The 18,852-nt window shown below is 34.0% G+C and overlaps 2 protein-coding genes across 2 annotated transcripts; both read right to left on the bottom strand.

Moving 5' to 3' along the window:
• Positions 1–204: 204 nt before the first annotated feature.
• Positions 205–6,003, bottom strand: LOC133671327 (uncharacterized). Its single transcript, XM_062092049.1, has 17 exons — positions 5,801–6,003; positions 5,397–5,486; positions 5,183–5,294; positions 5,008–5,035; positions 4,246–4,344; positions 4,052–4,121; positions 3,927–3,961; positions 3,745–3,819; positions 3,565–3,660; positions 2,642–2,705; positions 2,078–2,131; positions 1,776–1,861; positions 1,616–1,676; positions 1,460–1,524; positions 1,150–1,255; positions 751–839; positions 205–626 (listed from the first exon to the last, which is right to left on the bottom strand). The coding sequence occupies exons 1-17, from the start codon at positions 5,864–5,866 to the stop codon at positions 464–466; spliced, it is 1,359 nt and encodes a 452-aa protein (XP_061948033.1). The 5' UTR covers positions 5,867–6,003; the 3' UTR covers positions 205–463.
• Positions 6,004–7,511: 1,508 nt separating this feature from the next.
• Positions 7,512–15,635, bottom strand: LOC133671326 (26S proteasome non-ATPase regulatory subunit 2 homolog A-like). Its single transcript, XM_062092048.1, has 25 exons — positions 15,420–15,635; positions 15,216–15,316; positions 14,402–14,522; positions 14,265–14,324; positions 13,892–13,959; positions 13,125–13,167; positions 12,621–12,686; positions 12,397–12,435; positions 12,221–12,303; positions 11,682–11,796; positions 11,469–11,543; positions 11,221–11,379; positions 10,977–11,084; positions 10,797–10,898; positions 10,576–10,716; positions 10,386–10,490; positions 9,829–10,050; positions 9,529–9,642; positions 9,237–9,452; positions 8,928–8,987; positions 8,727–8,840; positions 8,549–8,634; positions 8,352–8,460; positions 8,066–8,244; positions 7,512–7,987 (listed from the first exon to the last, which is right to left on the bottom strand). The coding sequence occupies exons 1-25, from the start codon at positions 15,528–15,530 to the stop codon at positions 7,912–7,914; spliced, it is 2,673 nt and encodes an 890-aa protein (XP_061948032.1). The 5' UTR covers positions 15,531–15,635; the 3' UTR covers positions 7,512–7,911.
• Positions 15,636–18,852: the final 3,217 nt, after the last annotated feature.

Here is an 18,852-nt window from a genome sequence, read left to right on the forward strand (position 1 = left end):
ATAACGAGGACTTCCCTAAACACAAACAAAGCTTTGAATCGCAAATGACCTAGCTTAGGTACCTGCTTTTGTCGAGGTTGGTATTTTGAAAGAAACGAATCATTCTATCCATCTCCTCTCTGGGGGAATCTCTTTATTTCATTTACTTTGGGAGGGTGAGAAGAGGATGTAAAAACCCATAACAGTAACTAGAGAAAGCTAATATACTGAAGAAAAATTAGCCACAATCATGCCAAAAATTAGCCACAAAATTATCATATGACAATTAACATTACGGTGCATCAATGGAGCTGGTTCTCTCGACCCTCAACCTCACATGGTTTCTTCTCGCTTTGAATTACAATGAAAGAATCGGCAAAATTTGGGATCACATAAAACAAACGTTAAGGTGCTAGCTTTAAGCCGAGGAGCAAACTTGACTGTGTAAGATCCAACTGGAGATACTCTAGCCAACATACATGACTCAATCAACTTCTTTAATAATTCTTCTTTTTCGCATTGGTTCAGTTACAATGCTTCCCGGGGCACTGTGAGCTTTCCTCCTTTGATCTTTCCTCCTTTCAGCTTCAATCATTACACGGCGAAGGACACCAGCCTTGTATATAGGTTTGGGCAAATGTCTATGCCTGCCATCAAAACACAGAAAAATCAGCAACCAACACTAGCTAGCGGCAAAGTTTTCCAAGTCAATACTGACTAGTATCCTTCTTGTGGATATACAAGTATTTTTAGGAGCTAAAATCCCCTTACCTCACAATGCGCTTGACCTCAGGAAGGTGCTTGTAGCGATTCTTTAGCGCTTCGTTGTATTCATGCCTTTTCTGTTCCCTTGGCAGTAGCTGCAGAATAGAAAATGGATGGGTTGTGATTGAGATATGGGACATTATTGCACAATTTTTTATAGAAAAATGTAGCTCATGAAGAAATTAAACTGTACAACTAAATATTCATCTGTGCTTCAATAATAAAATCATCACTTTTTTAAAGGTTCAGTGCACCATCATATCTTGCGTTGCTTCAGCAGCTCAGTTAGCATCACCACACACATAATCAATATAGACATTGTGGTGGCAATGCTGAAAACTCAGCAGCACTGAGGAAAATATGCAAGAATTAACTTAAAATGTGTGTAACAAATAAGAAGCTTACAACTCCCAATTGTTCTGATGCTTTAGCTTTCCATAACCTCAGATTTGTGTCATCGCTTCCTGAAATAACATAGCTTGCGTCGCAGCTGAACTTGACACAGAATACCCTACATATTTCAGACAGAAAATGAGCACTATGAAAATTGAATCTTCTTTTGGACACCTCAAAAAAGTGCTGGGTCATGCACAAAGGCCTCATTTTTTAAGTGACAAGATACAAATATAACAAGACACCAACAAAAAAAATCCTATGATCAATCAACAAGATACAAGACCAAAAGCATTAATAAGGACTACAAATTCAATTAAACCTTTGCATTCTCTTTGTGTGATAGATTTCCCGACTGTGACCTCCATTATACTGGAAAATTCTAACCTGCAAAAACAAGAAGCTTGATTAAACATAAAACCCAGCCTCATTAACTAAGTTAACTAAATGAAGCAGAATTTGCTCAAATGCAACTCACTGTTCTATCATAGGATCCAGTTACGAATTCCCGACCCGTTGGCGAGAAATCAATATCCATCCTGGAAGTGAATAATTGGTGTTAACAAACAATCTCTTTGGTCATCGCTAAAATTGACAGAAAACTTATAAGTTCAGAATTCAAACACCAGCCATCTTACACTGCAGAAACGTGATCTTTGTGCACACACTTGGCTTCTTCCAATTTTCTGGCATCATAGCTATAGCAGTTGCAATCCTCATTTGCCTGCAGCATTATGCAATATAACGAGTAAATCCTAACAGAATGCAATGTATTCAACTCTATGAAGCAGATCACCCTATGAATAAGATTTAAATTTTTAATCAAGTTAGTATCTGATAGCGCTAAAATATCAAAGATCATACAAACCACCCAATTATTCTAAAAAATGCTCAAATTAAAAATTTAAATTCTAAGGAATGCATCAGTTCATGTGCTTACAGCTGTGAAGTTCATGGGTTCCATTGGGTTCCAAGAAATAGAATTAGTTTTTGTCTGCAGGAAGAAAAAAGAAAGCACATTAGCATCGAACAATCACAGTATGATGAGTCTTGAACTAAAGACTGAATAAATTAGAAGTATTTAAGAGACATATAATATCTGGGAAATCACCTCAACAATGGAACACTTCGTAACAAAAATCAATAAAAAGATTTGCGAATTGCCAATGCTTGCATGAAACTTAGAGTAGAAAGATACCACATCTCTGGCTTTTGAACAAATTGTATGCCACTGGAACTAGGTCACTACTCCCTGAATTACAAACTTGACTGAATTCTTATGCTATCATATAACTTTTCAAACCTCGTCAAGAGTTGGTGAATTAAGAAGTGACAGAATGCATCTTTATGAAAAGTGAGGTTTTTTTTTATAAAATAAAATCACTTGTCTTATTTACTTCACTCAGACAACAAAAAAAGTAAATAGCTCATCAAAAAATGCAAACAGGAGATCTAAGATCATAACCATGCATTGAACTTCATGCTGATAAATAGTTAAACTTACCCTCATAATAAGTTTCCTTGCTGGAGATGACACACGCAAGTCATACAATATTATGCTGCGATCACTACAAAAAGAAAAATACACTTCAAATAAGCATATGTTTCGTTTAATGCTGTCAAGTGTGCAAGCTGTTGAGTGACACATGCATGACTATGAAAAACCTATACAAGGTAAATAACCAGTTAACATCCACATACAATGTACACTGTCCATCTTTTAAGGGTGAAAGGATCTGTCATCCTCAATGTCCTCAAATATAAGTGGTCACTAACAAGGGAAGAAAGTCAAAAGCACCATAGAATATGCAGCTTATGCACAAACACAAGAATATAAAGCATTCGCCCCAATAAGATATGGTAACTTGGTATTGGTTTGAGGACATATCATGAAATGAAACAAGATCCTTGGGAATCCTTTAGACTCAAGGGTCCATTGGTTTTGCATCATTAAAAAAAAAAAAAGCTAACTCTCCATACTGCTAAATGCTATGTCCAATGACCAAAGTTGAACATGGATAAAAACACTTTCTTTAAGCACAAATATCTCGAACAAATCAATTATTTCTGTTTCCCAAACTTCATGAGGTGCTTAAGAACCTAAATGTGGCTGAATTCACACAACTGAAACATCAAAGCTAGTCACAAATCTTGACAGTCGAGGTTCTATTCACATTTGGGAGTGGGGAAAGATGAGCCCAAGTTTGGGATCAAACTTGGCTGAGCTAGTTTCCATCTTAAAATCCCAAGTAGGCTCACATGTGTTAAGAATATTGTACTCATAGTAGTTCATGTGCTTGCTGAATTGTTTAGACTTTCCATATTAAAGTTAAACAAGACAGACAGGATTAAAACATGCTCTGAGTCAAGTATCCACACTATCAAGTTCACAGTAACAGACCTTAAAGGTTAGCTGTGCGTGCATACCTTGCTGATGTTACCAAGAGATTTGGTTCCCCTGGATTAAATCGGACAGAAATAACTGAGTCTGTTCCCCACTTAAAGCTGTTCACTGGTTGAGACCTAATTATGGTAGGTATGTTAGAGAATATAATTGAGATAGCTTGTGCACTTGATAGAAATAAAGAAACCAGTTGAGATCAAAACCTATTATGATTCCAAATATCTACTTGAGCACCAGCAGTGGCAAAGAGATCACCATTCCATTGGTGGTCAACAGCCCTGAAAATAGCAAGAAGAGTTCAGAATAGGAGAGATGTTCAAACAAACACACCTAAATTAGATATATATACGAGAACAAATATCCCAGAAGTGAAGTTATATCGTACCAAAATGCATTTTCCCCCATATAAACTGCCCGTGGCTGTAGATACAAGTAGAAATTTTCTCAGGATATGCAGAAAGAGGAGATAATTTGATCAATATATGATTAACTATATCAAAAAAGCATTACCTCAGATGAACAGTCAGACGAGTTGTCTGAATCCATAATAGTAGCTACAGGAACATTCCAGAGCCTGACACTGAAGCAACAAGTTCACTAAAATGTGAGTTAAATTCTAGGTTGAAATGAAAGATACATCCAGATACCACAAAGCATTCAGATTCAAAAACTTATTTTTCATCTTAAAAATATATAAATCTTACGTGCAATCAGTTCCACAAGATACAAGAGTACTCCCATCTGTAGAGGCAGTCAAACCTCTTACAGCACCCTGGTGACCAGGAAATTGACAAACTGTTCTCCTGTTGATTCAAATCTCATAAGTCAAACATCATCACATGCATAATATCAATTTCTCAACAAGCGATCCACCAAAAGCATAACCAAAACATATAGCAGGACCTGATTCAGTTTTTTTTTTTAAAAAAAAAATCTTTTCAGAATTGATCTAGGGATCTTTAAACATAGTATTCATAGAAAGATTGCTCTACTATAATGATCAATCAATTGATAAGCACAACAAGTTCCTCTGAAGCCTGATCATTTATCATACATTTCTGCCAATTTCAAACCCACAAAAGTGGCCAAACGCAGTTAAACATTGAAATTGTATTATTATACTCATCTTAAAAAGCTAGCCTGCATAGTTATTACTCCGAAAGCTCAATTATATTACATGCCTTTGTGACACATAATGGTACTAAGCAATAACTCATTGTTGTCCTTTTCTTTCCCTATTTTCAGCCCAGAGGAATAAAGATCAATCAACAGTCCAATTTGCCATAGATTGGCCTACAATTCATATGGAAAGAAAAAGGAATAAAAAGGCTATAACAGTCTCACAGCTACCACCAGTTCTTTCCCCTTCCATTCAGGTTAAAATCCAACATGCAAGAAGCTTAGCATGGCTTATAGTTAATCTAAGAAGTAAAAACTTCAAATTGAAAAATACAGCAGGAAGTTACCTATTAGCTATATCCCAAAGGCGAATATCTGCAAACATCCCAAAAACAATGAAAAATCAGAAATATCATACTTATTTTAAGCAAAAAAAATTGAAACAAACTATTCTAAGAGTCAAATTTAAATGATAAATTAAATCACATAATAATCTTAGAAATACTAAATATTTCGAAATACCTCCATCCATAGAACCAGAAAATATCCCTTTCAAGTAATTCGGATTTTTCGCCATACACGAAACTGCATCTATATGACCGTCCATCGCTCCAATAAACGGCCTTGCAAATATCTATAAGAACAAATAAACACCAAATTAACCAGTTTGAACAAATAAAAAACACCAGATAAACAAAACAAATCCTATTCGATAAAATAAAAGAATCAACATTACCTTATCTAATTTGGCAGCATTAAGTGCCCTCTGGTACTCCACTGCCTTCTCTTGTGTTCGTAGATTCGGATCAAAATTGTGAAACACTCTCTAATCCAAATCCGAGCGAGAAAAAAAAAGCACAAATGAGGTTTTTAAAAGAGAAATAGAAAAAAAGTTGAAGAACGAGTAAAATCTCAGACAGAAAAATAAAGGGTTACTTTCCGAAAGATCAATTAATACAAAATTGGGGATTTTTATAGATACCCTTTCAGTTCATCAACCGATTCAAAATTGGGGTTTTTTTGTTAAATCAACTGATACAAAAAAGAAAAGGAATTTTTAAAAGATGGGTTTTGAAAAATTTAATGAATTGATACAAAAAATTGGGGATTTTGAGAGAGAGAGAGAGAAAAGGAGCTTACTTGGAGATCTTGGCTACGTTCTCGAGTGAATTCATCGGTAGATCGTGAAATTACTTTCACTTTCATAGTGAATTAGGGTTTCAATTTTACAGTTCAAGTATTAATGGAAGAGATGGAGAGATATCTGGTTCAGCTGGGTTGTTAGAGAGAGAAAAACCCTAGTGAGAGAAAGAGAGACCGTGTGGTTTTAGCTAAAACCCCGAAGCTAAGAGAGAGGGAGAAAAATAAAGGCTGTGGCCCGGAAAGCTTAACGGGCCTGAGCTCAAGTTAATAAGCTGATGGATTAAACATGGGCTTCTTATATTTAAATTTCATTTCTTTCTTTCCCCTCTTTTCTCCTGATTTTTCAAATCAACTCAATTTTTTTTATTTAGTTCTTAATTTTTTTTTATTTAAAATTATTTATAAAATTAAATTTTTATTTCAATTTCATCCTCATTTAATTTTTTATTTTATCAAATTTAAACTTTATTTTTTAATTGTTATTTTTATAATATGAGATAATTTTTAGAATTGTATTTTTTTTTAATTTCACTCCATGATTTTTTTTTTCTATTAGATTTTTTTCTCATTATTTTGATTGAATTTTTTTTTCTTTGCAAAATTTTCTAGATTGGCTTTTTTTTCTTTTACCTGATTTCATTGATTTCATTTTTAACATTTATTTGATTTAAATTTAAGTTTTTTAGTTAAGTCTGTGTTTAAGATTTTATAGGATACAAGCTTTAAAAATTAACCTCGTTTTAGGAGGTTTGACCAAGATTACTTTTTTATTAATATTTTTTTTAATTTTATTTTTTAATATTTTATTTAATTAAAAATTAAGCTATTTTTCATTTCTTGGCCTTTGTTCTATCCTTTATTTTTTTTATTTAATTAAGTTATTTTTTATTTTTTTTATTTATTGTTCTTTGTTAAATTTATTTTTTAAAAATAATTTTATTATTAAATTAAATAGAATTAATTGATTAATTAAATAATTTTATTTTATTTTATTCGGTTTGTTTTTTTAAAACGTTACCGTAGCAATTTCTTTTGATGTTGTTGTCCAAATGTTACCAGGAAATAGCATCAACGATTTTTTTATTTTTAATAGCATAGCTTTCAAAAAAAAATATTGCAGTTTTGTCATTTATAAAAAGGGGAGAGAAAAAGAAAAGAAGAAAAATCATTAATACATCTAAATTCTATGACAAAAGCACTAGTATCATAAAATAATCACAACAAAATAAATTAAATAAAAGTCCACACAAGTAGTATAATAGCAAGTCCACAGCACATACAGCCTCCTTTATACAAGATTCGATATCATCTATGCACTCTATTTTTCTGTCTCTCCAAACTATTTTTCTAAATATTCTTTTCAACTGTACTCTATTTCTAAAAAATGAAAAATTAATTGTGCTAATTATAATTTAAAAATAGTGCAACCATGTCTGTGTTACTTTCCTGAATATTTTAATTGTGCTATTTCTAAAAAATAAATTAACTGCTAACGTAAACTCTTAATTTGCCACACCAACATCTATTATCACCCTTCAGTTTTGAGGCAAACTACGCACTTAATGCATCTTGCAACTGATCATCAATCCACCGACAAGGAAAGCTTAGATTTCAAGTTGGGTTCATGCTCTGTTCATTGCTTTGAACAAAATGAGAGCATTGAATAACCAAGAATGAAGATCAAGTTCCTAATAAATGCACTTGAGTCTTATCACAAACTTAATTAAAAAGCGGAGAAAAATCCCTAACATATTCATCCGGAGTAGTAAATTGCTAGAATATCATCATTAACCATAAAAAGCAACAAGGGGGGGAAATGTATCCTAACACAAGCATGATACCCCGCTTTCCATTTATCAAGCAGATAGGTCAACAGTTCCGATGCATTTGGGTAAAATTCTCCCACTCAGAATGCGAAGTGTGAGTTTGTTTCCTGCTAATCTACAATGTTCGCTACATAAACCAGAGAAAGAGGGAGACGGGGCGGAGTTGACGTGCAATGTGCATACAACTTCAAACCTTGCTGAAAATCCCAGGCTTGAAGTAATCAGGCAAGGTCTGCAATTTCGTATTTTGTCAAAGAAGCTCTATGAAATCCCAGTGAGCAACTACAGATCTTCTCTGTAATCTGGGTTCTCCTTCAATATGACAAACCCTTCAAGAATGGGTGAAAGGGGAATATACCTGCAGGAGAAGTAATCGTTAGAGTACTATCAAACAATAACAGAAAAGCTAATGGTGATTTTGTAGAGAAAATCTCACTTCTCGGTAGCCAATTCAGCCCGATCACCAGCAGCCAGAAGAACTGGCGTTGAGTGGGTCTGGAAACCAGTAATGGTCTTGGGTCTTCCAGCTTGACCAACAACATCAACTGCTTGTCCCACTCGAACAGGTACAGATAAAGGCTTGAGATTCTCATCCACTGTCAACAACATTCTTGGCTGTGGCCACAAAAAGAAATAAACTGGTAAGAGTACGAAGCCAGTGATTCAATAGACAAAAAGGAAGCAAATAAGAAATAGGTCGATGTGTCCAGACTTGAACAAACCTGCATTGCTAAAACAAGGAAGTAGAGGACATAGTGATATTTCCCCAAAATGATGGCCTTCATATCAAGACATGCATGAAGCATGGTTATTAGACCAGCAAGCGCGGTGCTGTTGGGAGAAAAAAAAATAACGCTCATATTCAATCTCATCAAGTAATTCCAGGGAAGTCAATTTTCTATAAAAAGAGATTACTTACGGTGATAGTAAGAAGCGATCAGAGTGATATGGATTGATGGTCAGCAGGCCCTTCCCCAAGTGTACGAGACCTTGGGCAATTCGCACCTACAGAGGCCAAGTGAAATCAGTCAACCAATCTTTGAAGAATCCCAACAGCAGAATTACAATACTGAAGACTTGTTTAGAAGAAGCATTACACAGAAAAGAAGGGTGGCATCTTTGTAATAATAGCTCGAAAGATTGCGAAGCATTCCAGCTATGCGAGCATTGTTGGTTCCAGCACCTATCAAACCTAAGGAAAAAACTGCAGCCTGCAATATTTGAACAAATATAACAACTTTTAGAGGGTAAGCAACAGAATAAACTTGTACCGTGAACCAAAGCTGGCTCTGTCATACCATTGCAACTTCTGAATCTGTATCATGGCTGAGTCTACTTAATGTGTCCATAACATTAACCTGACACATAAATAGGCAACCGAAATGAAATAAACATCATCAGCAAACAACACCTGTGTATCATTCTCAGAGGCAACTCAATGAGTAAGAATTTGGATCAGTAATCACAAGAAAAAATGTTTTAAAAAAAAATAGTACAAGAAAAACATGCCAACTGTTTATTTCCTCAAACTGTGGGCATATAGAAAGAAAGCCAAATGCACAAGCAAAGAGGTAAACTTTCAGGTCAATTCAAAGATAATTTTATACCTTAGGATTTGAAATACAGAGGAGTCCAAGGGCCAAAGGAACTGCTCTACGAATATTCTGCTCCCCATATTGCAACAGATGTTCCAAAGAGCGAATTGCCATTTCGAGGCCCAATTCCTCAGCCATTGCTATCATAGCAATCCCAAGCACAGCAGGTCCCTGATGAGTTTCACTTTTCTCAAGGTGTTCAGCACAATGACCCAGAAGGTTTTGAACCTGCAAGAAAGGCCAGTAGTGCCTAAGAAAAAAAGACTTAATATAACAGCATCATTACATGAATTAAATAAAATACCTTAAGAACATTCCCAGTCCCGGCATAGGCACAGGAAAGCAGTGTCATATCACAATACTTTCTTATTTTCTCATTAAATGTCTTCGACACTTCTGCAGTGGCATCCACTCTTTCCTGTTGAAAAAAAGAAAAACAATGGTAATTGAAATTACAAGAGTGTTCCACAGATTCATTGGAAGACAACATCAGATGCACAATAAATGAAACCCATACAAATCTGGCAACAATACTAGATATAACAATACATGGAGTTGGGAAGTAATATTGGATTCTATAAGAGCCTCCACGAGTTGCGATTACCTGCTTCCCAAGATATAGGAGACCAAGGCCAAGAGGCAAAAATCGAATAAGGGGCTCCTGCAATTCTGACTCGCTCCTGTCCATTAATGCAAGTATAATAGCCTGTGCAACCTCTTCATTGCACGAAGAAACGCAAACCAAGCCCAATGAGATTGCAGAAAATGCTATTACATCAAGTGGAGCTTTTGCATCACTAAGTATCCCGGACAATTTACTGCATATCTGTCAATAACATACGCAAAAGAAATCAAATGACAACACACTTGTCAGCCTCTAATCATATGAGAACACATATTTCGCTCTAATACAACATTCACAGGCTCAAGGATAAATTTTAACTAAACAAATGTTTTATACATTCCTAACCAGAATGATAATTTAGTGAATCAATAGCAGGTTTGATAAACTGAATACAAGATGGCTAATAAAATACACAGCCAATATCATGGAGCTACAATCTCTACATCACACCAAGGCAAAAGACAAAAATTATTAGTCTACTAAAGATAATAACTGTCATGGACTCCATATTAATCAGCAAGAAAAAGAAAGCTCACCTGCTCATTCTGAGTACCAGCATATGCAATTCCCAACCCCATTATAGCACCAATTCGGATAGATGGATCTTCTTTATCAACAAAATCATCAAGAAGTGCCAGTGCCTGAGAAAAGAAATTAAGTCAGAGAGAGAGATAATTGATAGGTGACAAATTACGCTTCTCTGGCACTGGAATTAGGAGAACTCACAGGATCACAGTCATTTCTGATACCACAGTTGACAATTCCAACCCCTAGTAGTGCACCGGCAATCACATGGTTGTCATTGCTGTGGAAATACTTATCAAGTTGAGCGAGCCCAGAGTCCACATCCCACATTAAAATCATACCCTGTTAAGGGTAACATTCATGAGAATTTTGCTGCAGGCAGGTTGAATTCTTAGTAAATCATATAAAGTACAAAAGCATACCAGGCTTGCTGCAGCGCTGGTCTTCCCGTGATCTTTATTCTTGAAAAGCCAATTTCCTGAACCACCACTTGAAGAGTCTGTTGGAGGTGTCATTAACTTATCCTGTTACAAATATAAGCAACAAATGTCAGCATAACCAACAACCTCAAGCATTTGCATGTGAAAATAAAAGATGTTTACCTGTCCAAATCCTGCATTTAAAAATGCATTAACAAATGTAGCAGCCAAATTCTGTCTGGCTGAATCAACACTAGCACCAGCACTAGCACGACCATCAAGCAAGTGTGCCTAACAGAAAGCAAGGGAGCAAATCATGAAGTTGGGGTAGAAAAGACATGCATGATTGAATTACATAATATAAAACCATCAGAACCATTAGTTAAAATCTAATTCCAGCACCACATAGACCATCAAAAGTCCAAACCTTATAGATGTCTTCAGGAGATTTGGGCTCCATGACCTCAATGTCACGAGCAAGGGTAAGATAACCCTCAGTCAATTTGGTGTTGTTGATTATTTCCTCCAATACTTCCCTGTCCACATCATCTGCAGATATATCATCATCAAGCTCAAAAGCAGTGCCCTGAAAAAATGAAATGCCAGTTAACCACCAAGTACAAACATATCAATAATTGCCACAAAACTAATGTAATTACACATTTATAAACTTACATGTCGAGCAAGGATGTAAGAAAATTGTTTCTTTTGCAGCAGATCATCACAAGATATATAAACCTGCTTGATATACTGCCACCATACAGAGTCATTGGGAATTAAAGCGCAATTACTTTTTATGCATAATCGACTCAATATGTATTTGCATTAGATATAAATGACTCATACATAAGCTTACTTGAATTAATAAAATCAAAAAAATAAGCAAACCTGCGAGTTATCGAGGAATAATGCAATCTGAAGTGCACTAGCATATTCTCCAAATTTGAGATATATCTCATATGCTATTTTAAGAACTGCCAAATCATCTGGTCCAGGAAGGTATCTGCAAAATATTGCAAAATGAAATGTCAACACAAGGCACACATGATCTGCTATTCAGCATAGAACATGGGTCAGGAGATTGATCTTTGAAAGACATTTTTTATTATATATAAATTTTTTTTCTACTCAGAGAGAAGAATTGGAAGTGAACTTAAAAAATGTATTTCACAAGATTCTCTCTTCTTTAATTCTTCACCACTCAATATGATAACTGGTCTAAAGTTGGGCTTACTTTCAAACATTTCTAGTACTTAAAATACATATACATGAGCATTTACTTGAAAATTGATGCAATTAAATAATGATAAGATACTATGAGACTTGTTTTGTGATAAGATTCTATAAAAACATAAGTCTGAAAATATTTATTCTTTGAAACTATCGATCAACAAGCCTGAGTAAAATCATGACTGTCATTCACTCACTTTGCTGCACTGGTGAGGTAGAGACAAGTCCTCTTGAAATTTGTTTTATCCACATGCTTACTTAAAATATTAAGATCTTCAACCTGGATTTAGTCAAATCAAAATATTTAAAGCTCAGTGGAAGAAAAGAAAATTCATAAAAGAATGCTAAGATTGAAGAAATAACAGTGTTTTACCTCCATTAATAGGTCCACGGCTTCGGGTTCAGCATTGTGCTTTAAAACAGAAAAAAATTGTTAAATCTAAAACACACAATTAGCCTCTCATGATGTGGGGCTATGGTTAACGGTAATTAGATATTTTCAGAACAAACTTGGTACTTATGTGTACATCAAGACTCAATATTGCATCCATGTTCCATTTAAGGGAACCAATCTCAAAAGTTGATTTTAAAGAGTACCTTCATGTGAAAAGCAACAATCTGTTGTACAAGCTCAATCAAATCATGAACCGAGGCCTCTTCAGTCTGTAAGCAGCACAAATATAATTGGTATGAAACTGGGAACAAATACCAGAGTTCAGAGCAAGTTCTTCACAATTAAATACAAAACAGCTCTGAGCATCATGACCTGAGGTATGGTGCCAATCTATAAAAGAGCCACAGTGGAGGCAATGAAAAGCTTAATGCTAAAGGAACAAACACTAGAATATTTGCGTAGTAATTATAATAGAGAGAGACATCATGCTTTTTTAATGTGATTCTCCAGATAGCATAGTAATGCTTTAAACTGTAAACCTACTTTTGAAGTATACTTTAAACTAAAAGTATACATCAAAGTGAATACCCTTATCATTGCCTGAAAAGTCAGTAGATGTGTCATCATCACCATGAATTTGTTTCTTCTTTTTTGCTTAACTAGTCATTTCAATTTTCAAGAGTATCACTACATAATTAAATTCCAACCTGTCGCTTTGTATGCTCTTGAGCAATTTCTCCAGCCAAGTTCCTGCCGACAAAAAAATTCATGATGATAAGATTGATCCATATGCATCAAATATATGTATCTGCTTGTGTGTCTTCACAACTATTAAATGCTAAACGAACTTCTCTGTCCAGTTACTCCAGTAGGTTGTTTAAAAAATATAAAAAAACAAAGAAAGATTACATAATATGTTGTGGGCATTGCAGATTGATACAAAATTCATTCAGGAAAATAAGCAATACTAGTAATTCACAAAAAAAAAAAAAAAAAATTGGGTGACTGAGTCCAAAGAAAATGTTGCAACACAAAAATGCAAGCACAATTTTTAAAGCCGTTGAAGAAAAAAGAAAAGGCCAGTCATTATCAAGCTTTATTTCTTATGACCAAGGAATAAATTTTATTAGAAGAGACGGACTGATTAACTGAAATCAAAGGAACAAGACACCCTCTTGAAAAGAAAGAACATTCCAATTCTTGGAATTTACCATAACAAATATGCTTTAATAAAACTTGTAGCTGTGCTCAATATATTGCAGGCCCAAAAACTAATACACATAGCATTGGCCAGTTCTGTTTTTTCAGACATTTATGGATTGAGAAAACTTAAAATTTCAAGCTCAGGGAAAATAAAAAAACACAATCACAGCAGCACATAAACCAAGCCTTGATCATCATTAGAAGCCCTAAAAGAGCATGTTCAACTTTATCTTGTAAGATATGAAGAGTGTTCTCAGTGTGAAGATCTCACCTTACGTACTCATGTCCCCATGAACCAATATCACCCTCTGAACCCAACAATCTGTATTTTAAGCTTTCCTGAAAGTCATCAAGTGAAAAAAAGATATACATGAAGGAACTCCAAGAGCTTCAGATTAACATGTGCAGAAATAAACATTCATAATCATGCATCAAGTATGATAAGCAAGAGAAAAATATGTGATAAACAAAACAAACATTTTCTTTTTGAGAATGATAAACAAAATACATTAATTGGAATCATGGGGGAAATATATGGGTGACAAGAGCAAAGATGCAGACTGAGTAAACCCCTGCATAGAAATCAAGCCAATCACCAGAAAATAAGATGGAACACATTAAAAACATCTAACATGTAGGCATACCCGTTCTCCCTCGGCAGACATGGTGAGTGCCAAGACTGAGAGTATATCTGCCAAGTATTTCTGCAGAACAAAAAACAAGTTAATGCCTGAGCTTTTAAGAGTGAAATTAAGGGACAACATCCAATTTGACAATTTACCTTCAGATCAGACTCAGCCATGTTTTCATAATGTGCTTTTAAGGTTCCATAATGTGCTCGAAGAAACTTCAATGGCTTTGGAACTGAAGTCATCGAGCTTGTTGAGCTTCGAATTTCCTGTCTGCAAAAAAAAATGAAGATAAACGCATTGTCAATACCAATACTGAATTAAGTCCTGCAACTTGATACTAACCAGTAATCATTTACTATTTTAACACAACACAGATGAAGCCATGCAAGATATTGTCAATCATTTGATACACAACTCAAGAAGCTGAAATTCATTTTCACCCTTGAATATTGCACGGAACAAGAAGAAATATATTCACAAACATTACAGCATTTGTCCACACACAGTTACCAAACACAGTCTTAACTCAGTATAAATATTAACAAAAAGAACAAGCCAGACCACCCATTCATTAAGTGGCCAAGAGCACACACATTCCCCTCCATCGATCTCATAAATATCCATGCAGTTACCAAACACATCCTAAACAACTTCCAGGTCGAACTCTACTTTTGCTAATACCAAAAAAAATAGCCCTAAATTGTAAGAGAAATCCCATAAGCTTGTACAATTACAACAATGCCAATAAGAAAACCAATTGCACTCCTGTAAATTACCAAATTTCCATCTTACCGATGCTCCAATCCCCCACCCCCAAAAAAAAAAAACCCTAATTCACGTCCTTTAACATTTCGCACCCTTCACAACAGCTCCACAGTCTCAAACTGCTTCCAATTCATCACCATCAACAAATTAGCAGAAAATAGCCCTAAAGTTCAAAACTTTTAATGAATCAGTGATTACCTCAAGCTCTCGAGAGCGAGCTTTTGAATCCCAGGTTCAGGATCTTGAACTCTTTCCACATACAACTCTAATTGCTGCTTCAATGCCAAGTCCTCCTCTGACTACAAAGCAAAACCCCAAATCGATTCAAAAAAGAACCAAACTTTCAATAAATCTACGTCACTGTAAACCCTAAAGTAAGGGATTATAGTAATTAAAACTTACTAAATCCTCATCTTTCTTCTCTTCTTTCTTCTTCGACGGCGGCGCCTTCACCGGCGCCTCGTTTTTGGATGCGCCGCTGCCGCCGCTCGCCTTGTTCAGGTCCGGAGCCATAGTTTTTCAATTGAATAGGGATTAAATTGAATTAATTTTAGATTAGGAGAACTGATAGAGCAAAACAGTAGAAGAAGAGAGGCAGCACAATTTAACTTTGATTCAAGTGAAAGAAAGGTATATATATCTCTCAAACCGACTTAGAGAAGAAGAAACTTCATCTAGGGTAAACTATATTGTAGTCCTCACAGATGTTTTTAATGTCCACATCAATCCCTATATTTTTAGATTTTTAGTATTCACTAAAGTTTTGAAATGCCAGAATTGACCTTTTTACATTGAAGGATCAACATTTGAGAGATTTTATTACATTCTTAGTATATTGGCGCAGGTGGGACCAATTTTTTTAAAATATGAAAAAAACATTAATAACATATGGATTTTCTAGTTATGCTATTAAACCGGATAAGTATTGAAATTTATCAACCTGACTCCTTGATTAATATAATTTTTTAATTAAAATATATAAAAATTAACCTAATATAAAATAATTTAATTTAATGGGTTTAAAAAAAATATAAATGACCAATAAAAATATAAATCAACTTATAAAAAAAATAAAAAAGGTTTTTTTTTTGAAGTATTGAGATAATAAAATATTGGATAACCATGATCATACATGACTCAGTTCATGAATCTAATTGGATTTAATAAATTTTTTGAAAATAGTTTTTACTTAAATATACGATAAAAATTAGAAACTCGAAACTTCAAGCATGAATCATAAAATAAATATTTGTTTGAAACTATGATAACCCTAAACAAAGTAGGAAAAAAAACCATTCATGAAATCTATTTCACAACCAATTAAACATCGATGGATGAAATCGAGAAAAAATAAATAAAATAGTTTTTTTAATTATCATCAACACTAAGTGAAAGACCAAATTGCCTTTGAGATGATGATTAAACCCTTAAAGTCAAGCTTTAAAAGAGAATATTCTTTAAAAAAAAAAAAAACCTTATACCTAGGTCAAGTGTTGTTTTGTATTTATAGGCATTATAGCAACTTAACTTTGCAAAAAAGAATAAAAAAGATAGCAATAACCTCAATTAATTAAAAAATAGCTAATTCATAATAATTGAAGGAGGGCAAGTATGAAAGCCATTGAAGGAGGGCAAGTATGACACATTCATGCGTGTGAAGTTACTAACTTGATTAGCCAAAACTATAAAAGCTGACTAGGTTGTCTATTTTTGAGGCTCCGTCAGAGAAATCCTGACGTCATTGTCACCTAAGACCACTTGAAGCTGGTAGATGAGATTCACATATTTCAATTGAATCCAACCTTATTCAATTTGGAAGTTTGTAACTTCACATTAATGCATTTAAAGTTGCCAACTTGATCAACCAAAATTGTCAAAAACAAAGACCAAGTGACCAAATGACATGTCACTCACATTCTCCTCTTTAATTCTGAACGATGTGTCGTTTAGGGTTTTTGATTTGGGATTAAAAAATTTCAATTGTGCCCCTATTCTTCGAATCTCTTTTAATTGCACTCATAATCGCCTTCAAACTTTTAATTTCATGCAATTTCACCCATGGCATACTCATTTTGATCATTGGTTCTAAATTTTTGCATTTTGACCCTCATTTGACTAACAAACTTTAATTTAATCGTGATGTTTAAGTGAAATTTGAAGTGATTGAATGCTAGATTATTGATCCTTGCATGATTTTCAACATGCATGTGCCTCCATATTGACCAAATTTGGTATGATTTGGAACCCATGTTGCTAGGTTCATGTTTGGTGGTTTTTTTTTTGTGTTTGATCCATTTTGTTTAAGAATTTTTCAGTTTTTGTATTTTTTTAGGTGTGTAATCTATTTTTTTAATTTGGTTTTGTTTTTGGGTTGTTTTGAGGCCTAACTAAGATTTTTTTGCTGGTTTATGGTTGAACCAAAAATTTTCAAGTCAACCCTATCAGATCAACTCGGCCAGGGTTGGCTAGATCAAGTCGACGCGGACAAAACAAATCTATGTCAAAGGGTTTTAATACCCTATTTGATTTGTCATATTTTTGTTAAAGGGTATTTTGATTTAAAGGGTGTGTTTGATAAACATCCATTAAGCTTATTTTGGGAATTTTTGTTACAAGAAAAAAATGGTTTTTTTTTCCGAACAAAGCTTTAAAAAAATAAAAATAAAAAAATATTTTTTTTCTGGCATATGACCAAAAATCCTAAAGTTATTTGAGCATCTTTTTTCAAAGAAAATTTAAAATATTTTTGCATGTTTTTTTTTTAAATACATGGATTTCATAACAAGTTTGTAAAATTATTAAAAAATTATTTTTGACAAGAAAATATTATTCACTTTTAATATAAGGATAAAAAATCTCAAAATGGTTAATATCTAAAATATTATTAGGAATAATAAATATTATTCAATTTTAATATAAGGATAAAAAAAACTAAAAGTGGTTAATATCCAAAATATTATTATGGATAACATTTTTATTACTCACTTTAATATAAGGATAAAAAAACTTGTATGGGGTTAATATCTAAAATATTATTATGAATAGTACAACTCATTCACTTCTAATATAAGGAAAATCCATAAGAAATTTCATCTGAAATATTATTTAAAATGACGCGGTAGCAAAAATTCCAGTTTTACCCTAAAAGAAGCCTTAACGATAATTGAGTATATTTCACCTTCTGAGACTGAGTCTTTGACCTAAAAAACCAGGGTTTGGTCATTGTAGCAAACTCGCCAAAGTAGACCACTAGAAATAGACATCAACAGACCATAACAAACAATAAAAAAATAATGCAGCTTACCTCATGTAAGGCGTATTAGGAGTGTTAATACCTTTTCTTTATACAACTAATTCTTTGCTTAGAATATTTGGAAGAAGAAAAAACCAGTTAGGGTTTCTAGTAGCTATAATACTAGTTAGCGACTCTCCAACCAACCAAAAAAACATGCCAGACCCCTGTCTGGGAAGAGTCGCCGCGATGTCATGCCCCCACCTCGATATAAGGGTATGACATAGAGAAAGAAAGTCATTCTTGACACCTATTACAACAATCATATTGGTTGAAATTGGTGTCAATGAGTTTCATTCGATTATGAGAGTCGTATAATGGTTGTTTTAAACCTTAATAATGCCTAAATAAATATCTAAGTCAAGGATGAGAAATTTTATTCGATTTGATTTTATGAGTTGGTCGTTTTTTAGGTTTATTAGGTTGATTATTTGGTATATAAATGTTCTAAGAGTTTTTATAGGGTTTTTGGGGTTAAAATGAGATCAAAAAGGGTTTTTTTGGTTAAAAAAACACACCGTCTTGATTTTTTTAGCTATCATA

Source organism: Populus nigra, chromosome 13 (assembly GCF_951802175.1).
Source record: "Populus nigra chromosome 13, ddPopNigr1.1, whole genome shotgun sequence".
In the NCBI taxonomy this organism is placed as follows: Eukaryota; Viridiplantae; Streptophyta; class Magnoliopsida; order Malpighiales; family Salicaceae; genus Populus; species Populus nigra.